Here is a 20,668-nt window from a genome sequence, read left to right as displayed (position 1 = left end):
AGCACAGAGGAGCCCCTCGGGGGTCTCTGCGGGGAGCAGCCATGCCCTGGGTCACTCCTAAGAGGGTGAGGCGAGGGGTTAGGAGGGTGAGGCGAGGGCGCTATGCTGGACTTCGGTGGGATCCCTTGGGCCTGGCTGGAGCTGTCACCCATCCCGGGCAGAACCTACCTTCCCTAGAGAGCCGGAGACCCCCCTTCCCCACCCTCCCCGCCCACGGGAAGGTCTGTCCCGACGCCGTAGGGGCCTGTCCCCTTTCAGAGCACCCCCAGCGCCCCCTCACGGCCCCCAGCGCCCGCGCCCGCCTCCCCAGGCGGCCATGTCCTCACAGCCCTAGTGCCCCCCGCAGCTTCTGAGGGGAAAAGTTCACGTTTAACCGCATGGGTACCTGCGGGTACCTCGTACGAACGTTTTCACACAAAAAGATAGCACGTTTTTCCACAAAATTCCCACAGAATAATCAAAAATGCTGAGGGCGGGACAGACATACCCCAGCGCTCGGCACCGCGACCCGCCGCGCCACCACACTGCGCGGGCTCGGCACCGCGCGCACACAGGGCGGGCTTTAGCACCTCCCCAGGCGCCCGCGTCACGTGGGAGGCTGCCTGCGCTGCTATTGGCTCGGGGGAGGGGAAAAGGGCGCGCGTTACTTCCCGGTTACCGCAGCGCGCGTCGGGGTAACGGCCTGAGCGGAGCAGCGTGGTGGAGCGGGATGGTGAGCGGCGGCCGAGGGGGCCGGGGCCGCCTCCCAGCACCCGGGAATGGGGGCTCCTGGCGTGGGAGCAGGCGGGGTGGCGCGGGCGTGCTGAGGGCTCGGCTGCTTAGAGCTGAACCTGACGAGCCTTGCCGGGCCTGTAATGGTTCGCCGGAGTTTGCGAATGCCCTGTGCTGGTCTGTTAAGTAACCTGGGTTAAAACTCTTTCCTCCTGCTGTGTGCAAAGTTGGTGTTAGTATTGGGGGACCTTCACATCCCATACCGGTGCAGTAGTCTACCGGTGAAGTTCAAGAATCTGCTGGTTCCAGGAAAGATTCAGCACATCCTGTGTACAGGAAACCTCTGCACCAAGGAGAGCTACGACTACCTCAGGACTCTGGCTGGGGATGTCCACGTTGTTAGGGGGGACTCCGAGGTAACATTCTTGCTGCTGTTAATTCTGCAGCCCACCTTCCTGCATGCTGCGGTTGTCCCGATGAAACCTGGGGAGTCCTTCAGCATTAGTAGTTCCTGAACTGTAGTTCACCAGGCTAGGAAGTGGGAGTGAGTGAGACTGAGGAAACAAAATTACTCTCTAGATCCTTCTTGTTGCACTTGCAACAGGGGGGACTGTGTGTGTGTGGGTAATACATGCACCTGATTCACATGAACACTAGCACTAATCTGTCTGTGATTGCTGTGAGGCCATTGTAGTTCCCCCAGCTGGCTGTGTAGTTGTAGGAACTGAGGGCTTATGTACATGTGTTTATTTACTGCTGGGTAGCCTTGAGGCTCCTGCTGTCTGTGCAAATTCCCTGCCCTTTGCTTTGCAGTCGCTCTTGCTGGGCGGTGGTATAAGCATCCAGTGGGTATGCATGTTGAAAGAGGCCCTGTGTCCTCAAATAGCAAAAGGCGGGTTCCTGTCTTGAAATGCAGGAGCCTGCATTATGTAGGTGAGGGGTCTTTGGCTGATTTATAGGCTGTGCTTTCCTCCTCAGAGCCTAAATTATCCTGAAGAGAAGGTTGTAACTGTTGGGCAGTTCAGAATTGGGCTGATTCACGGCCATCAAGTTATTCCCTGGGGTGATGTGGCCAGCCTGGCATTGCTACAGAGGCAGCTGGATGTGGACATTCTTATATCAGGACACACGCACAGATTTGAAGCATTTGAATATGAAAACAAATTCTACGTCAACCCGGGATCAGCTACAGGAGCCTACAGTGCTTTGGAAATGTGAGTGAGGGCCCCCTGAGCTGCCCAGTGCTGCAGAGCCCATAGCTGTTACCTGGAATGTGTGTGTTCACCTGTGAGTGTCTGGCCACTGTGCTGAAGAATGCTGGTGAGGCACCATGAGGAGCAGGAGGCCAATATTCTCCCTTCCCAGGGAATGGAGTGGGGCTCCCCTCTTACCAGGCTTTTATATAGCCCACATGTTGGGTATGGCAGTCCGTCACTGGTGTGTCTGGGGCTGCTTGCTGGGCCTGGAAATGGGTGACTTGCAGCAGCTTCTTGTAGTTGTTTTGCTTTCTAGTCTCTTCCCAGAAGCTGCATGCTAATATTTGGTAGGAAGTCAGAGTTCTGCAGGCACTGTCAGTGTAAGGGTCTGAGCCTGACATGACTTAGGCTGTTTAGTTGCCTCATGAGCTGTTCCACGCTAAGTGAGATACTGTTGTTGGTGCCTGCAGACTGCGGTGCTTCCCAGATCCCTGCAGCCCCAGGCAGCCAAGCATGTTAGAATACATAAGTACAAGGTATGTTAGTAGCAAGAAGTGTAAGCTAATCGGGAGGATTGACCAAGTATGTTTTCTTTCCAGGAACATCATCCCTTCATTTGTACTGCTGGATATCCAGGCTTCCACAGTTGTGACTTATGTATACCGGCTAATTGAGGATGATGTCAAAGTAGAAAGAATTGAGTTCAAGAAGTACTGAGTCGTGTTCAAACCTGCTTGTTGAATTCTCGCTGCCTTTCCAGTTAAGTCTAAGGGGAGGCAGGCCACGCGGGGGTGCTGCTGCTGCAGCGTGGTGGACTGCAAAGCAGCCACAATGCTTTATTGCTTGTGAGCTGGTAAATAAAAAAGGTTAGTCTTGGTTCCCAAGCAGAACTTGGAGTAGAAGAAACTGCCGATTAAGAAGCCTATGGAGAATATCCTGTGTCTATTGAGGAGCAGCTATGTTCCTGGCCCAAGGAAGTCACAGTGGGTGGTGGTACCTTGGCATTGAACCTGTTCTGTAAAATGAATGTGGAATAATAAATCTAGTTTTTTGTCACTATGCTTCTGAGAGGTGAAGTGTGGCTGGAATTTGGTGTGAGGGGATGTTGGGGGCAGAAGGGAAGCTGCTGTTCGCTTCCTGAGATAGATCCCAAAGTGTTTCAGGGCTGTGTTAGGGATGCCCAAACACACTGACTGCTTTGGTTTGAGTGGCAGAGAAAGGTGAGGGTAGCTCTGGGAAGGTGGCGGTGGAGAGCTCTGCGTGCGGCTGTACAGCTGGCCAGGCCTTTTCCCTCCTGCTGCAGAGGCCTGAGCGCTTCTCCTCGTCCCCGCAGTGCTGCCAGCAGTGGGTGCCTGGGGGTGCAGGAGCAGCAGGTGCAGGGGAGGTGCCCCGGGGGTGCTGCAGCAGCGGGGTGCTGCGGGTGGGGGTCGCTGGTGTGGTGCTGCAGCAGCGGGGTGCTGCGGGTGGGGGTCGCTGGTGTGGTGCTGCGGCAGCGGGGTGCTGCGGGTGGGGGTCGCTGGTGTGGTGCTGCGGCAGCGGGGTGCTGCGGGTGGGGGTCGCTGGTGTGGTGCTGCGGGCTGGTGCTGGGCAGGGAACCTCTGGGGGCAGAGGGGAGCTGGAGTGCAATGGGAGCAGCTGTGCTGCAGCAGAGGGGGGCTCTGGGGTGGGGGTGGTGCTGGGGGCCACTTCAGCAGAGCAGTGCGGAAGAGCATTCTGGCTGCCCCTTGGTACGGGCCTGGGCTCAGGGTGCGTTCTGCAGCAGTCGAGGAGTATTTGCCCGGACACCTTAATCAGGCTCCTGTGGTGCCCTGCTGTGGAGCAGACCCTGGGTTTCCCAGCCGAGTGGCCCAGGGAGCAGGCAGCCCGGAGTGATCCCGAAGCCTTTGGTGGGCATCGACGTGCCTGCAGTGGGCAGGGAGAGAGTGGGGACAGGAGTTGGCAGTGAACGCTGGGGCCCACGTTTGCATGGAGGGGCTGTGCCCAGGTGGGTAGGGGTTTAAGAGAAAGTTGGGGTCCATGGCAGAGCTCCATGAATTTGGAGATAGAGAGCTGGTGGGATCACACCATGGCGACAGCCCTTCTCCTCCTCATAGTGCTCGCTCATGACACAGGTGCCCTGGTCAGATGTGCTGCACCTGGCCAGGGCCTTCTAGCACAGGGGAAGTGTGCTGCGGTCTGGGCAGGACAGGGCTGTGCTTGTGGGGCACAGGCTGACCCTTGTCTTCTCCCCTCTCCCTCTGCAGGTTCCCTGGTCCAGGCAGCGCTGACTCAGCTGCCCTCCATGTCAGCCAACCCGGGACAAACCGTCCAGATCACCTGCTCCGGGGGTGGCAGCAGCTATGTTTATGCTTCTGTTGCCTGGCACCAGTAGAAGGTCCCTGGCACTGCCCCTGTCACTGTGATCTATACTAATGACAAGAGACCCTCGGGCATCCCTTCGCGATTCTCTGGGTCCTACTCTGGCGGTACAGGCACGTTAACCATCACTGGGGTCCAAGCCGAGGACGAGGCCGTCTATTACTGTGGTAGCTATGACGGTAGCAGTGGTGGTCAGTGTGGCTGAGACACTGACCCTGTCATTCACCCTCCCCTTGCTGCTGCCAGTTTTCCTTTCAGGATCTTCATGCTCTGGCCTTGGGCTCTGTGCGAAGGGTTCTAGGTCCCTCCGTGGTATCATGACCTTTGAGCACAGGGTCTCTGTTCCTGTCCGACTACCTGGAGAGGGCTGTGCTCCTGGGGCACAGGCTGACTCCGGTTCTCCCCTCTCCCTCTGTGGGTTCCCTGGTCCAGGCAGCGCTGACTCAGCCACCCTCGGTGTCAGCCAACCTGGGACAAACCGTCCAGATCACCTGCTCTGGGAGCAGCTATAACTATGGCTGGTTCCAGCAGAAGGTCCCTGGCACTGGCCCTGTCACTGTGATCTACCAGAATGACAAGAGACCCTCGGGCATCCCTTCACGATTCTCTGGATCCCAGTCTGGCTCCACGGCCACGTTAACCATCACTGGGGTCCAAGCCGAGGACGAGGCCGTCTATTACTGTGGTGGCTATGATAGCAGCAGCGGTGGCTATGGTGTCTGGTGACAAGGAGTAATAGGAAGTGAGACACAGATTCCAAAGTCAGAGGAAGGTTTTCTGCCCTTCACCCTCCTGGCTGAGCAGAGCTGTGGCCGTGGGTCTGAAGCAGGTTCCTGTCCCTTCTGCATGGCCATGGCTGTGAATGTTGTTCCTTTCACATCCCAGAGAACTGGAGGTGACTTTGTGGTTGGGGATCATGGCTCCCATCCTTACAAATGTCACAGAGTTGCCTTCTTGCCCATCTTACTGCCTCTTGCTACTGCTGACCGTGTTCTGCTACTGCTGCCAGAGCTGCCTCTGTGCTGAGATGTGCTGGGCTGGGCTCTTTGGGAGAGCTTCTGCCTCAGCTCCTTGCTCTCACATGGCTCTGGTTTAGCTGCTCCCAGTGTCCATGTCCCTGGGACAAACCACCAGGACCTGCTCCAGCGGTAGCAACAATCCTTATGGTGGTACCAGCAAAAGGTGCCTGGCACTGGCCCTGTCACTGTAATCTACTGGAACAACAACAGACCCTCGGGCATCCCTTCACGATTCTCCGGCTCCAAGTCTGGCTCCACGGGCACGTTAACCATCACTGGGGTCCAAGCTGAGGACGAGGCCGTCTATTACTGTGCTAACTGGGACAGCAGCATCAGTGCTGACATGGTGAAATGGAGCAATGTGGAAGTGATACAAAATCCTCCTGGCACAGCCGGAGCCAGCTGGGCATCTCTGCTGTCCCCGTTTCATGTTGGGCAGGTCCCCGCCATGGCCCTGCCTTGTGCTGCAGATGGCTGTGCCTGGTGTCCCAGCTCAGCTGTCCCAGAGAGCCCCACATCTTTGACTGTCCCCTGTCATTTGGGGAGGGTATGTGTGGCACTTGGGAATGTTCCACTCCCCATGGCCACAGTACCCATTGATGGGGTCCAAGCCAAGGCAGATGCTGCCTCTTATTGTGCTGGGTGGGAGACCAGTGCAGACTAGGGTCATGGTGACTCCCTGAGATACAAACCTGCTGTTACCCCAGCGCCCCTCAGGTGCCACCTGCTGCTGCTGCAGCTGCAGCTTGGACGCACTGTTGGAGCAGCACATGTGCCTGTGAGGCAGCCTCTGCCATGGGGCACGTGCTGTGCTCCAGCAGGTGCCCTCCGTGCCGCCCGCAGGGAGACAGCCCACCGCAGCCCTGCCCCATCTGCGCCTGCTGGGCTCTCTGTGCCCCGGCCCCCCCGGGGCAGGCGGCGTTGGGGACAGGGAGGGGTCATGCCAAGTGGTCATTTCCCTTGGATGCAGCTACACTTGGGCTGGGCACCGTGCCACTGAGGGTGGGGACGACCCTGTGCCCTGGGTTGGAGAAGGGCTGGCCAGGGGCTGTCCCGACAGCTGTGAGCAGAGCCCCTGCGCTGTCCCGGCTCTGGCTGTGTCTGCCTGGTGCCAGCCCATTGGGCTTGTGACCAGCTCATGAGGAGGCACTGCTGGAGCCCTGGGGCTGGTGCCGGATGGCTCCCATTGTGCTGGGGAGCAGGTGCCAAGGAAGAGAAGAGCAAAGGTCTGGAATGGTGGGCCTGGGCTGGCAGAGGAAGAGGCAGGGCAGAGAAGCAGCAGAACGAGAGGGTGTCTTAGGTGCCTGGGACACCCATAGGAGGGAAAGATGCTGCGAGTGGGGTGGGGAGTGCTGGCGGCTGGCATCGTCCCAGCCCCGTCCCTGGGAGCTGTGAGTGCCTCCTGCCTCCAGCAGCCCAGCTCTCCCACACCCCTCGGCCCTGCAGCTGCTCGGCCAGGGCTGGGAATGGGGGTGTCAGTGCTGGTGACGTTTTGGGCTGTGGGCTGGGACGTGTCTCCGCTCTGTGCCGGGGACAATCCCCGCTGCTTGTGGGGTGGTGGGGCTGGGCGTGGAGCGGGCAGGGCGGTGGGGGGAGGTGCGGGCAGGACCCAGGCGAGAGCGCGGGGTCAGATTTGCATGGAGGGGCCGTGCCCCGGCGGGCGGGGGCTTAAAAGGGAGCTGGGGTCCATGTCACAGCCCTATCGTGGTGGGGACACGGAGCTGCTGGGATCGCACCATGGCCTGGCTCCCTCTCCTCCTCGCGGTGCTCGCCCACGGCACAGGTGCCATGGCCAGAGTCGCTGTGCCCGGCCGGGGCCTTTGGGCACAGTGGACATTCGCTGGTGCCCTGTGCTCATGGGGCCCTGGCTGACCCTTGTCTTCTCCCCTCTCCCCTCTCCCTCTGCAGGTTCCCTGGTCCAGGCAGCGCTGACTCAGCCGCCCTCCGTGTCAGCCAACCCAGGAGAAACTGTCCGGATCACCTGCTCTGGCGGTAGCAGCAGCAGCAGCAATGAGTATGTTGGTTTGCATGACCCAAAACCTGGCACTGCTCCTGTCACTCTGATCTATGAGAGCAACAAGAGACCCTCGGGCATCCCTTCGCGATTCTCCGGATCCAAGTCTGGCTCCACGGGCACGTTAACCATCACTGGGGTCCAAGCTGAGGACGAGGCCGTCTATTTCTGTGGTGGCTACGACAGCAGCATTGATGCTGGTGTAATCACACAGAGAGATGTGGGCTGTGAGCTACAGAGCAATCCAAATTGGAAATTTTCTTCCCTTCTCCTTCAAGGCTGAGCAAGGCTTTGGAGCTGGTGCAGGTTCCTGTCCCATCTGCATGGCCATGGCTGTGAATGTTGTTCCTTTCACATCCCAGAGAACTGGAGGTGACCTTGTGGCTGGGGACCATTGTCCTGGTCCCTACAAAGTTCTCACAGTGTGGCCTTGTGTGCCATGCCAGTGCCTCTTGCTACTGCTGACCGTGTCCTGCTGCTGCTGCCAGAGCTGCCTCTGTGCTGGGATGTGCTGGGCTGGGCTCCGCTCCCCAGATTTGCTTGTAACTGCAGCCAGGTCCAGTCTTCTCTGCCTTTGACATTCCCTGTCCCGGTGGCCGGGCAGGGCTGTGCTCATGGGGCCCTGGCTGACCCTTGTCTTCTCCCCTCTCTCCTCTCCCTCTGCAGGTTCCCTGGTCCAGGCAGCGCTGACTCAGCCACCCTCCGTGTCAGCCAACCCGGGACAAACCGTCCAGATCACCTGCTCTGGGGGTGGCAGCAGCTATAGCTGGTACCAGCAGAAGGTCCCTGGCACTGCCCCTGTCACTGTGATCTACTGGACAAATTACGTAGGCTCAGGCATCCCTTCACGATTCTCCGGATCCAAGTCTGGCTCCACGGCCACGTTAACCATCACTGGGGTCCAAGCCGAGGACGAGGCTGTCTATTACTGTGGTGGCTATGATGACAGCAGTGGTAGTCAATATGATGGAGGTACCAAATCTGTCTTTCACTCTCCTCTTGCTTCTGGCAGTTTTTCTTGATGAGCCTCTCACTCTGGCCTTGGGCTCTGTGTGAGGCTCTAGATCCCTCTGTGGTATCATGGCCTCTGGACACATGCACCCCATCCCTGTCCCACTGTCCAGGGAGGGCTGTGCTCCTGCGGCACTGGCTGATGACTATTTTCTCCTCTCCCTCTGCAGGTTCCCTGGTCCAGGCAGCAGCTGACTCAGACGCCCTCGTTGTCAGCCAACCCGGGACAAACCGTCCAGATCACCTGCTCCGGGGAGGACAGCAACTGGTATGGCTGGTACCAGCAGAAGGCACCTGTCACTGGCCCTGTCACTGTGATCTATGGCAGCAAGGGACCCTCGGGCATCCCTTTGCGATTCTCTGGATCCTTGCCCAGTAGCACAGGCACATTAACCATCACTGGCGTCCAAGCTGAGGACGAGGCCATCTATTACTGTGGTGCCCCACATGGCAGTGCTGATCAGCATCCAGGTGCTCTGCAGGGTGGCCGTGCTTGGGTGCTCTGGGTTCACTGTTGCTGTCTGTGGTGCATGGGTGTCAGCAATGCTGATGGTGCTGCTGAGGATGCCAGTGGCAGAGCTCCTGGCACTGCAGAGCTGTGGTGTAGCTTGTTGCTGCTGCCTGCAAACTATCTTGTGTTATGGTCCTGTGGCCTAGAGAAGCTGGGACAAACATTGTTGCTGTCTCTGGGCATCCCACTCTGGTCCTTGGCTCCCTGCCAGTTCAGGGGTGATGCCTACCCTCCTCTAATGACTAACTGTGCCTCAGGGCCCCGTGTCTACGGGAGAGGCCCTCCCCTGTGAGCACCATGTGCATTGGACAGGGTGCTGTGCAGAAGCCATGGAGGTTGTGTCAGGGGCTGGGGATGTCTCTGAACTTGGTGGAAGCTGTGGTAGGGGTGTGGGACAGCATGGGCAGAGTCCTGCGCCAGGCTCTGCTCTCAGTTCCTCTGTTGCTATCCCCGTGGGCCTTCTCATCCCCACATGGTGTCAGTGTGGCCCTGCACCACAGTGCCGAGGTTCACAGGGCAGCCAGGGCGCAAAGGGGCTGGGACAAGCAAGTGCCATTATGTCTCACCCATGTGCAGGGCAGTCCCAGCAGACCCTTTTGGAAACTGCTGTGGCCAGCGCTGTCAGCAGGTAGCACAGGGGCTGCGCCTGGCCACAAGATGCGGGAGGATGATCTGTGCACTTGACTGGTACGAACTCTGTGATTGCTGTGAAGCTGCTGGAGACCCCCAGCTCACTTTGCATTTGGAGGAACTGGGGGCTTGTGTTTCCTTACTGTTGGGTAACCTTGAAGCTGCTGGTGTCTGTGTTGGTCTAGTCCCCTTCAAGATCCCAGTTCCCTGCTCTGCAGTTCTCACGTGGCACTAAACAGAGGCCCAGCTGTTGCACCCACCGTTGAAGCAGAACGTGCCTTCCCAGCTCCTCTGTCATGGTACGGAGCAGCACGTGGGTAGCAGGCTGCCCAGGGGCCAGCAAGCGCCGAGCAGAGCTGGGTGCTCCAGAGCTGGTGGAATGTGTCGATGTGTCCCCACCAGCCAAGGTGGGGCTGTCCCTTGCCCTGGGCATGGGTTCCTGGTACAGTGAAGCCATAGTTCCCCCTGGGGAGGGCCAGGCACTGGGTGGTTCTTGGCTGAGCTCAGGGCTCAGCACCCATGTTGGGGCAGGTACCCAGGGAGCCAGCAGCTCAGAGTGATCTTGGTGCCATTGGTGGGCCACAGATGTGCCTGCGGCAGGCAGGGGGAGCGTGGGGACAGGAGCTGCCACTGAATACTGAGGGACACGTATCCATGGAGGGGCTGTGCCTGAGCAGGTGGGAGCTTAAGAGAGAGCTGGGTCCCTATCACAGCCCCATCGTGGTGGGGACACGGAGCTGCTGGGATCGCACCATGGCCTGGCTCCCTCTCCTCCTCGCGGTGCTCGCCCACGGCACAGGTGCCATGGCCAGAGTTGCTGTGCCCGGCCGGGGCCTTTGGGCACAGTGGACATTCGCTGGTGCCCTGTGCTCGTGGGGCCCTGGCTGACGCTTGTCTTCTCCCCTCTCCCTCTGCAGGTTCCCCTGGTCCAGGCAGCGCTGACTCAGCCACCCTCCGTGTCAGCCAACCTGGGACAAACCGTCCAGATCACCTGCTCTGGGAGTGGCAGCAGCTATGCTTATGCTTCTGTCCCTGGCACCAGCAGAAGGTCCCTGGCACTGGCCCTGTCACTGTGATCTATACTAATGACAAGAGACCCTCGGGCATCCCTTCACGATTCTCTGGATCCCAGTCTGGCTCCACGGCCACGTTAACCATCACTGGGGTCCAAGCCGAGGACGAGGCCGTCTATTACCGTGGTAGCTATGACGGTAGCAGTGGTGGTCAGCGTGGCTGAGACACTGACCCTGTCATTCACCCTCCCCTTGCTGCTGCCAGTTTTCCTTTCAGGATCTTCATGCTCTGGCCTTGGGCTCTGTGCGAAGGGTTCTAGGTCCCTCCGTGGTATCATGACCTTTGAGCACAGGGTCTCTGTTCCTGTCCGACTACCTGGAGAGGGCTGTGCTCCTGGGGCACAGGCTGACTCCGGTTCTCCCCTCTCCCTCTGTGGGTTCTCTGGTCCAGGCAGCGCTGACTCAGCCGCCCTCCGTGTCAGCAAACCCAGGACAAACCGTCCAGATCACCTGCTCCGGGGGTGAGAGCCACTATAGCTGGTACCAGCAGAAGGTCCCTGGCACTGGCCCTGTCACTGTGATCTACTGGACAAATTACATAGCCTCAGGCATACCTTCACGATTTTCCGGATCCTACTCTGGCTCCACGGGCACGTTAACCATCACTGGGGTCCAAGCTGAGGACGAGGCCGTCTATTACTGTGCTAACTGGGACTGCGGCATCAGTGCTGGCACGGTGAAATGGAGCAATGTGGAAGTGATACAAAATCCTCCTGGCACAGCCGGAGCCAGCTGGGCATCTCTGCTGTCCCCGTTTCATGTTGGGCAGGTCCCCGCCATGGCCCTGCCTTGTGCTGCAGATGGCTGTGCCTGGTGTCCCAGCTCAGCTGTCCAGAGCCCCAGGTCTGTGCCCGGCCCCTGCCACGTGGGGAGGAGATGACCCCCAGCAGCCCTGTCCCTGACCCATGCTGCAGGGCCGAGTTGCCCCTGGGCTCCCCGGTTGGCACGCAGGGCGCTGCCAGCTGCCTCCCTGCCCTGCCCTGCGCCCAGCGCAGCCGTGCCAGGATTCCCTGGGCATCGCCCCAGGGGCTTCAGCGCTGCTGGAGCGGTGGGCTCAGCACCGACAAGTGGGAACATGCCAAGGGCCGGGCAGCTGGGCCAAAGTTTCCCCTGCCAACGCTGGCAAGGGCCGTTTCCCACGGGCGCAGCAGCTCCAGGGCCACGCGTGAGGCTGCCGGGGCAGAGCAGGGCTGCCTGGGGGCTGTTCTGCCGCGCCGCAGGAGGAGCCCACAGGCTCTGCACCGCTGGCTCTTTGTACCTCTGGCCCCTGGGAAGCCCCTGGCCCTGGGCAGTGTCCCATGGCAGCCCTGTGACAGCAAAGGGCTGTCCCACACCCTGGCCCCGTCCCCATCCTGCTGCGGGACTAGCGCTGGGGACAAAGGTGTTGGCTCCTCTGTGTCTGTCGGTGTCGCTTGTCTTGAGCGGTGACTTTTCCTGTGTCACCCTGAGGGAGCCAGGGTGGGGGACGAGGGCTGGGCGTGAAGGTGTGTGCCAGGGCCAGGCTTTGGGCAGGGACAACGGTGCGGTGGGGTGGGGGGCCACGTGCCATGGGCTGGGGCCAGGGGGGCACCGCTGGGCTGCACCAAGCACCCTGCAGCCCTCAGGGACCAGGGCTCCTGTGCGCTCCCCAACGCACCGCGCTCCCCCTGCCCGCGCCACGTCAAGGTCCCAGGTGCTCATCGGTCACCAAGAACGTTCAGCTGAGGATCTCAGAGGGATGTAAATGGGGCTTTTCCCAGCCCACTCCCCATGGGAGAGCCTAGGTGGGCCCAGCTGGACCCCAGAAATGCACAGCAGTGCCAAGAGCCTGGACAAGGGCTTCTCCTTCCATCCCCAGCACAGGCAGCGGCTCATCTGCTCCCAAAGTGGGGGATGCTGGTGCTGGGGGCACTGCCTGACGCCCCCGCCCCCAGCAGCCCAGCTCTCCCGCACCCCTCGGCCCTGTGGCCGCTTGGCCAGGGCGGGAATGGGGGTGTCCGTGCTGGTGACGTTTTGGGCTGTAGGCTGGGACGTGTCTCTGCTCTGTGCCGGGGACAATCCCCGCTGCTTGTGGGGTGGTGGGGCTGGGCGTGGAGCGGGCAGGGCGGTGGGGGGAGGCGCGGGCAGGACCCAGGCGAGAGCGCGGGGTCAGATTTGCATGGAGGGGCCGTACCCCGGGCGGGCGGGGGCTTAAAAGGGAGCTGGGGTCCATGTCACAGCCCCATCGTGGTGGGGACACGGAGCTGCTGGGATCGCACCATGGCCTGGCTCCCTCTCCTCCTCGCGGTGCTCGCCCACGGCACAGGTGCCATGGCCAGAGTCGCTGTGCCCGGCCGGGGCCTTTGGGCACAGGGCCCCCGCGCTGCTGCCCGGGCAGGGCTGTGCTCGTGGGGCCCTGGCTGACCTTTGTCTTCTCCCCTCTCCCCTCTCCCTCTGCAGGTTCCCTGGTCCAGGCAGCGCTGACTCAGCCGCCCTCCGTGTCAGCCAACCCAGGACAAACCATCCAGATCACCTGCTCCGGGAGTAGCAGTGGCTATGGCTATGGAAGACTGGTATCAGCAGAAGGTCCCTGTCACTGTGATCCATGCTAACTTATAAAGACCCTCGGGCATCCCTTCACGATTCTCTGGATCCACGTCTGGCTCCACGGGCACGTTAACCATCACTGGGGTCCAAGCCGAGGACGAGGCCGTCTATTTCTGTGGTGGCTACGACAGCAGCAGCGGTGGCTATGGTGTCTGGTGACAAGGAGTAATAGGAAGTGAGACACAGATTCCAAAGTCAGAGGAAGGTTTTCTACCCTTCACCCTCCTGGCTGAGCAGAGCTTTGGCCGTGGGTCTGAAGCAGGTTCCTGTCCCTTCTGCATGGCCATGGCTGTGAATGTTGTTCCTTTCACATCCCAGAGAAGTGGAGGTGACCTTGTGGCTGGGGACCATTGTCCTGGTCCCTACAAAGTTCTCACAGTGTGGCCTTGTGTGCCATGCCAGTGCCTCTTGCTACTGTTGACCGTGTCCTGCTGCTGCTGCCAGAGCTGCCTCTGTGCTGGGATGTGCTGGGCTGGGCTCCGCTCCTCAGATTTACCCATTGATGGCAACTGGGTCCAGTCTTCTCTGCCTTTGACATTCCCTGTCCCGGTGCCCGGGCAGGGCTGTGCTCGTGGGGCCCTGGCTGACCCTTGTCTTCTCCCCTCTCCCCTCTCCCTCTGCAGGTTCCCTGGTCCAGGCAGCGCTGACTCAGCCACCCTCTGTGTCAGCCAACCCGGGACAATCCGTCCAGATCACCTGCTCTGGGGGTAGCAGCAGCTGGTATGGCTGGTTCCAGCAGAAGGTCCCTGGCACTGGCCCTGTCACTGTGATCTACCGGAATGACAAGAGACCCTCAGGCATCCCTTCTCAGTTTTCCGGATCCACGTCTGGCTCCACGGCAACGTTAACCATCACTGGGGTCCAAGCCGAGGATGAGGCCGTCTATTACTGTGGTGGCTGGGACAGCAGCTATGCTGATATCATGGTGACGATGTGCCACAGGCAAGTGAGACCTTGAGTTTCAAAGAGGCTGGTTTTATCTCCTCCTTCCTCTCAGCCTGGCAGGGATTTCCCTCCAGATTTGCGGTTTCCCCTTCTCATTCCCAATCCCCTTCTCTTTGTGTCTTTTGTGTCAGGGCTGTGACTATGTCCCCAGTGGTGGGGCCCTGGTGCCAGAGGTGCCCTTTCTGGGCTCATCCCGGCTACACAATATCAACATGGTGGGCAGAAGAGCCTCGGCCACCGTTAGGAGCTGCAACCTGTAGAGCTGCCCAAGAAAAGCTTTGCTACATTTCTCGTCCTCCAGGCTGAGTCTTGCCCAGGGCTGTGTGGCATTGCAGCTGCCCTGGGTGCATGGGATTTGCCACCCTTGGGAGCCTTGGGCTCTGCAGCTGGGCAGGGAGAGCTTCTGCCTCAGCTCCTTGCTCTCACATGGCTCTGGTTTAGCTGCTCCCAGTGTCCATGTCCCTGGGACAAACCACCAGGACCTGCTCCAGCGGTAGCAACAATCCTTATGGGTGGTACCAGCAAAAGGTGCCTGGCACTGCCCCTGTCACTGTAATCTACTGGAACAACAACAGACCCTCGGGCATCCCTTCACGATTCTCCGGCTCCAAGTCTGGCTCCACGGGCACATTAACCATCACTGGGGTCCAAGCTGAGGACGAGGCCGTCTATTACTGTGCTAACTGGGACAGCAGCATCAGTGCTGACATGGTGAAATGGAGCAATGTGGAAGTGATACAAAATCCTCCTGGCACAGCCGGAGCCAGCTGGGCATCTCTGCTGTCCCCGTTTCATGTTGGGCAGGTCCCCGCCATGGCCCTGCCCTGTGCTGCAGATGGCTGTGCCTGGTGTCCCAGCTCAGCTGTCCCAGAGAGCCCCACATCTTTGACTGTCCCCTGTCATTTGGGGAGGGTATGTGTGGCACTTGGGAATGTTCCACTCCCCATGGCCACAGTACCCATTGATGGGGTCCAAGCCAAGGCAGATGCTGCCTCTTATTGTGCTGGGTGGGAGACCAGTGCAGACCAGGGTCATGGTGACTCCCTGAGATACAAACCTGCTGTTACCCCAGCGCCCCTCAGGTGCCACCTGCTGCTGCTGCAGCTGCAGCTTGGACGCACTGTTGGAGCAGCACATGTGCCTGTGAGGCAGCCTCTGCCATGGGGCACGTGCTGTGCTCCAGCAGGTGCCCTCCGTGCCGCCCGCAGGGAGACAGCCCACCGCAGCCCTGCCCCATCTGCGCCTGCTGGGCTCTCTGTGCCCCGGCCCCCCCGGGGCAGGCGGCGTTGGGGACAGGGAGGGGTCATGCCAAGTGGTCATTTCCCTTGGATGCAGCTACACTTGGGCTGGGCACCGTGCCACTGAGGGTGGGGACGACCCTGTGCCCTGGGTTGGAGAAGGGCTGGCCAGGGGCTGTCCCGACAGCTGTGAGCAGAGCCCCTGCGCTGTCCCGGCTCTGGCTGTGTCTGCCTGGTGCCAGCCCATTGGGCTTGTGACCAGCTCATGAGGAGGCACTGCTGGAGCCCTGGGGCTGGTGCCAGATGGCTCCCATTGTGCTGGGGAGCAGGTGCCAAGGAAGAGAAGAGCAAAGGTCTGGAATGGTGGGCCTGGGCTGGCAGAGGAAGAGGCAGGGCAGAGAAGCAGCAGAACGAGAGGGTGTCTTAGGTGCCTGGGACACCCATAGGAGGGAAAGATGCTGCGAGTGGGGTGGGGAGTGCTGGCGGCTGGCATCGTCCCAGCCCCGTCCCTGGGAGCTGTGAGTGCCGCCTGCCTCCAGCAGCCCAGCTCTCCCGCACCCCTCGGCCCTGTGGCCGCTTGGCCAGGGCTGGGAATGGGGGTGTCAGTGCTGGTGACGTTTTGGGCTGTGGGCTGGGACGTGTCTCCGCTCTGTGCCGGGGACAATCCCCGCTGCTTGTGGGGTGGTGGGGCTGGGCGTGGAGCGGGCAGGGCGGTGGGGGGAGGTGCGGGCAGGACCCAGGCGAGAGCGCGGGGTCAGATTTGCATGGAGGGGCCGTGCCCCGGCGGGCGGGGGCTTAAAAGGGAGCTGGGGTCCATGTCACAGCCCCATCGTGGTGGGGACACAGAGCTGCTGGGATCGCACCATGGCCTGGCTCCCTCTCCTCCTCGCGGTGCTCGCCCACGGCACAGGTGCCATGGCCAGAGTCGCTGTGCCCGGCCGGGGCCTTTGGGCACAGTGGACATTCGCTGGTGCCCTGTGCTCATGGGGCCCTGGCTGACCCTTGTCTTCTCCCCTCTCCCCTCTCCCTCTGCAGGTTCCCTGGTCCAGGCAGCGCTGACTCAGCCGCCCTCCGTGTCAGCCAACCCAGGAGAAACTGTCCGGATCACCTGCTCTGGCGGTAGCAGCAGCAGCAGCAATGAGTATGTTGGTTTGCATGACCCAAAACCTGGCACTGCTCCTGTCACTCTGATCTATGAGAGCAACAAGAGACCCTCGGGCATCCCTTCGCGATTCTCCGGATCCAAGTCTGGCTCCACGGGCACGTTAACCATCACTGGGGTCCAAGCTGAGGACGAGGCCGTCTATTTCTGTGGTGGCTACGACAGCAGCATTGATGCTGGTGTAATCACACAGAGAGATGTGGGCTGTGAGCTACAGAGCAATCCAAATTGGAAATTTTCTTCCCTTCTCCTTCAAGGCTGAGCAAGGCTTTGGAGCTGGTGCAGGTTCCTGTCCCATCTGCATGGCCATGGCTGTGAATGTTGTTCCTTTCACATCCCAGAGAACTGGAGGTGACCTTGTGGCTGGGGACCATTGTCCTGGTCCCTACAAAGTTCTCACAGTGTGGCCTTGTGTGCCATGCCAGTGCCTCTTGCTACTGCTGACCGTGTCCTGCTGCTGCTGCCAGAGCTGCCTCTGTGCTGGGATGTGCTGGGCTGGGCTCCGCTCCCCAGATTTGCTTGTAACTGCAGCCAGGTCCAGTCTTCTCTGCCTTTGACATTCCCTGTCCCGGTGCCCGGGCAGGGCTGTGCTCGTGGGGCCCTGACTGACCCTTGTCTTCCCCCCTCTCTCCTCTCCCTCTGCAGGTTCCCTGGTCCAGGCAGCACTGACTCAGCCGCCCTCCGTGTCAGCCAACCCGGGACAAACCGTCCAGATCACCTGCTCTGGGGGTAGTGGTAGCTATGGCTGGTACCAGCAGAAGGTCCCTGGCACTGGCCCTGTCACTGTGATCTATGCTAATGACAAGAGACCCTCGGGCATCCCTTCACGATTCTCCGGATCCAAGTCTGGCTCCACGGCCACGTTAACCATCACTGGGGTCCAAGCCGAGGACGAGGCTGTCTATTACTGTGCTAGCTGGGACGGCAGCTATGCTGCTGCCACCTGCCACGGGAAACAGCATTGGAGAAGTGATACTAAATACTCCCGCCAACACAGGGGCCACTCAGAAGTCTCTGCTGTCCTGTTTGATGTTGGGCAGGTCCCCGCCATGGCCCTGCCCTGTGCTGCAGGTGGCTGTGCCTGGTGTCCCAGCTCAGCTGTCCCAGAGAGCCCCAGATCTGTCCCCTGTCATTTGGGGAGGGCATGAGTGGCAGTGTTGTGGTTTAACCCCAGCTGATAATTAAGTACTGCACAGCTGCTTGCTCACTCTGCCCTCCCCAGGGAGATGGGGAGGAGAATTGGGAAGGAATCTAAAAGCCTAGGGTTGAGATAAGAACACTTTAATAACTGAAATAATAAAAAAATATAATAACATAATACTACTGCTACTGCTAACAGTAATAATAGTAACAACAGTAATTATGATGAAAAGGAGGGAGAAGGAGAGAGTAACAAAATCCAAATGGAAAGGAAAATAAGCACAGGTGAGGCATGTTACAGCTGCTCACACCCACTGACAGATGCCCAGCCAGTTCCCCAGCAGCAATGGTCAGGCCCTGGCCAACTGCCCCCAGTTTATATACTGAGCATGACGTCCCATGGTGTGGGATATTCCTTTGGCTAGTTCAGGTCAGCTGTCCTGGCTGTGTCCCCTCCCGGCTTCATGTGCCCTTCCAGCCTTCTCACTGGCATGGCCTGAGGAACCGAAAATTCCTTGACTTAGTATAAACATTACTTGACAACACCTAAACCCATCTGTTATCAACACTATTCTCACACCAAATACAAAACACAGCACTGCACCAGCTACTAAGAAGAAAATATAACTCTATCCCAGCCAAAACCAGGACAAGCACTTGGGCACATTTCACTCTCCATGGCCACGTTACCCAGTGCTGGAGTCCAAGCTGAGGAGGAGAAGGCTGTGTCTTACAGAGCCAGCTGGGGCACCAGTGCTGAGGAAGGTCGCTGCACTCCCAGCACTGGGGTAGGGCAGCACAAACCCCCTGTTGCCCCAGGGTCCCTCGGGTGCCGCCTGCTGCCCTTGCTGGGGACACCCCCAGCATTGCTGAGGCTGGAGGTGTCTCTGGAGATCATCTCATCCCACCGCCTGCTTGAAGCTGGGTTGGCTACTGCAGGTTGTCCACAGCCTGTCCAGGTTGAGTTTTGAATATCTCCAAGGATGGAGACTTCACAGCTCTGTGGGCAAGCCGTTCCAGGGTCTGACTGCCCTTGCAAAAGAAAAAGGGTTTGCTACATTTAAGCAGATTTTCCTGTGTTTCAACCTGTGCCTGTTGCTCCTTGTGCTGTAAGCAGACACCTCTGAGAGGAGCCTAGCTCCATCTCCTTACCTGCCCCACGGAGATATTTATAATGTTGATAAGATGCCCCTGAGACTCCCCACCTCTGGCTCAGCCACCCCAGCTCATGCTGTCTCTCTCCACACAATGATGCTCTGAGCCCCTCATCATCCTCAGAGCCCTTCATGGGTCTTGTGCCCATCCCTCCCCATACCTGGCTGGGGAGCCCAGAGCTGACACAGCGCTGGGCTGTGTCTCAGGGTGCTGAGGCAAGGGGAAGGATCCTCTCCCTGGCTTCTGGCAACGCTCGTGCTAACGCAGCCCACAGGTGCTTTTCTGGCTCCTGTGCAACTTTGTGTCCTCACAGCCCATGGGCCCTCTGTGCCATGGGGCGGCTGGCCACTTGGCCCCAGAAGCCCCAGGCAGGGTTGGTGCAAGGGGCAGCACTACATGGTTGTTGCAAGAGAAGGTGGAAGAGCAGCGATGAGGGGGCCCAGGTACACTGGGGAAGGGAGGAACGAACAAGATCGGTGTGGGGTCTGGGACTCCCATAGGAGGGAAAGATGCTGAGAGTGGGGTGGGGAGTGCTGGCGGCTGGCATCGTCCCAGCCCCGTCCCTGGGAGCTGTGAGTGCCGCCTGCCCCCAGCAGCCCAGCTCTCCCACACCCCTCGGCCCTGTGGCCGCTTGGCCAGGGCTGGGAATGGGGGTGTCCGTGCTGGTGACGTTTTGGGCTGTAGGCTGGGACGTGTCTCCGCTCTGTGCCGGGGACAATCCCCGCTGCTTGTGGGGTGGTGGGGCTGGGCGTGGAGCGGGCAGGGCGGTGGGGGGAGGCGCGGGCAGGACCCAGACGAGAGCACGGGGTCAGATTTGCATGGAGGGGCCGTGCCCCGGGCGGGCGGGGGCTTAAAAGGGAGCTGGGGTCCATGTCACAGCCCCATCGTGGTGGGGACACAGAGCTGCTGGGATCGCATCATGGCCTGGCTCCCTCTCCTCCTCGCGGTGCTCGCTCACGGCACAGGTGCCATGGCCAGAGTCGCTGTGCCCGGCTGGGGCCTTTGGGCACAGGGCCCCCGCGCTGCTGCCCGGGCAGGGCTGTGCTCGTGGGGCCCTGGCTGACCCTTGTCTTCTCCCCTCTCCCCTCTCCCTCTGCAGGTTCTCCGGGTCCAGGCAGCGCTGACTCAGCCACCCTCCGTGTCAGCCAGCCTGGGACAAACTGTCCAGATCACCTGCTCCGGGGTGGACAGCAGCTACTATGGCTGGTACCAGCAGAAGGTCCCTGGCACTGGCCCTGTCACTGTGATCTACTGGACAAAGTACATAGCCTCAGGCATCCCTTCACGATTCTCTGGATCCAAGTCTGGCTCCACGGCCACGTTAACCATCACTGGGGTCCAAGCCGAGGACGAGGCCGTCTATTTCTGTGGTAGCTGGGACGGCAGCAGCAATGCTGGCACGGTGAAACAGAGCAATGGGGAAGTGATACAAAAACCTCCTGGCACAGCCGGAGCCAGCTGGGCATCTCTGCTGTCCCCGTTTCATGTTGGGCAGGTCCCCGCCATGGCCCTGTCTTGTGCTGCAGATGGCTGTGCCTGGTGTCCCAGCTCAGCTGTCCCAGAGCCCCAGGTCTGTGCCCGGCCCCTGCCACGTGGGGAGGAGATGACTCCCAGCAGCCCTGTCCCTGCCCCATGCTGCAGGGCTGAGTTGCCCCTGGGCTCCCCGGTTGGCACGCAGGGCGCTGCCAGCTGCCTCCCTGCCCTGCCCTGCGCCCAGCGCAGCCGTGCCAGGATTCCCTGGGCATCGCCCCAGGGGCTTCAGCGCTGCTGGAGCGGTGGGCTCAGCACCGACAAGTGGGAACATGCCAAGGGCCGGGCAGCTGGGCCAAAGTTTCCCCTGCCAACGCTGGCAAGGGCCGTTTCCCACGGGCGCAGCAGCTCCAGGGCCACGCGTGAGGCTGCCGGGGCAGAGCAGGGCTGCCTGGGGGCTGTTCTGCCGC

At 60.3% G+C, this 20,668-nt stretch overlaps 3 protein-coding genes and 1 long non-coding RNA gene across 10 annotated transcripts in view; 3 read left to right on the top strand and 1 right to left on the bottom strand.

The window, feature by feature from the left end:
• Window positions 1-90: 90 nt before the first annotated feature.
• On the top strand, window positions 91-2,975 carry LOC308065420 (vacuolar protein sorting-associated protein 29-like). Its single transcript, XM_080391381.1, has 4 exons — window positions 91-712; window positions 939-1,127; window positions 1,690-1,925; window positions 2,507-2,975. The coding sequence occupies exons 1-4, from the start codon at window positions 464-466 to the stop codon at window positions 2,622-2,624; spliced, it is 792 nt and encodes a 263-aa protein (XP_080247507.1). The 5' UTR covers window positions 91-463; the 3' UTR covers window positions 2,625-2,975.
• Window positions 2,976-3,711: 736 nt separating this feature from the next.
• On the bottom strand, window positions 3,712-17,082 carry LOC308058699. Its single transcript, XR_013925935.1, has 3 exons — window positions 16,439-17,082; window positions 7,325-8,084; window positions 3,712-4,285 (listed from the first exon to the last, which is right to left on the bottom strand). It is a non-coding gene; the product is annotated as an uncharacterized lncRNA (long non-coding RNA).
• Window positions 5,418-15,700, top strand: LOC308058600 (uncharacterized protein; the record flags this gene model as incomplete). 6 transcript variants are annotated; one of them, XM_080374600.1, is made up of 3 exons in its annotated part: window positions 5,418-7,067; window positions 7,965-8,080; window positions 14,562-15,700. In XM_080374600.1, exons 1-3 carry the CDS (start codon window positions 7,022-7,024, stop codon window positions 15,396-15,398), a joined length of 999 nt encoding a protein of 332 aa, XP_080230726.1. In that variant the 5' UTR covers window positions 5,418-7,021. The 6 variants fall into 6 exon arrangements, 3 of the variants coding, with proteins under 3 accessions (XP_080230726.1, XP_080230725.1, XP_080230724.1); XR_013925906.1 differs by lacking the exon at window positions 5,418-7,067 and adding an exon at window positions 10,499-11,016 and having other exon boundaries at window positions 7,985-8,080; window positions 14,562-14,655; XM_080374599.1 differs by lacking the exons at window positions 5,418-7,067; window positions 7,965-8,080 and adding exons at window positions 8,561-10,263; window positions 10,915-11,016 and having other exon boundaries at window positions 14,562-15,398.
• The window catches only part of LOC308058616 (immunoglobulin lambda-1 light chain-like), a 38,184-nt gene continuing 33,636 nt past the window's right edge, over window positions 16,121-20,668 (top strand). Inside the window, exons 1-2 of one of the 2 annotated variants that reach the window (XM_080374652.1) lie at window positions 16,121-16,181; window positions 17,079-17,194. In XM_080374652.1, coding sequence (XP_080230778.1) covers window positions 16,136-16,181; window positions 17,079-17,194 — 162 coding nt within the window. In that variant the 5' untranslated portion in view covers window positions 16,121-16,135. Of the gene's footprint in view, window positions 16,182-17,078; window positions 17,195-19,632; window positions 19,694-20,668 lie in introns of those variants that run through there. The other variant, XM_080374651.1, reaches the window with a different exon arrangement.

The sequence above is a fragment of the Falco punctatus genome (genome assembly GCF_963210335.1).
Source record: "Falco punctatus genome assembly, chromosome: 1".
NCBI lineage: Eukaryota > Metazoa > Chordata > Aves > Falconiformes > Falconidae > Falco > Falco punctatus.
The sequence above is the reverse complement of the archived record's forward strand: the minus strand, read 5'-3'. Positions and strand labels throughout refer to the sequence as shown.

What these genes read in the sequence shown, in the direction of transcription:
- LOC308065420 (XM_080391381.1), top strand. Translation starts at nt 464, where the DNA reads ATGCTGAGGGCGGGACAGACATACCCCAGCGCTCGGCACCGCGACCCG. An exon ending in CAGCGTGGTGGAGCGGGATG is followed by an intron (nt 713 to 938) that starts GTGAGCGGCGGC and finishes CTGTGTGCAAAG; the next exon opens with TTGGTGTTAGTATTGGGGGA. An exon ending in GCCTACAGTGCTTTGGAAAT is followed by an intron (nt 1,926 to 2,506) that starts GTGAGTGAGGGC and finishes TTTTCTTTCCAG; the next exon opens with GAACATCATCCCTTCATTTG.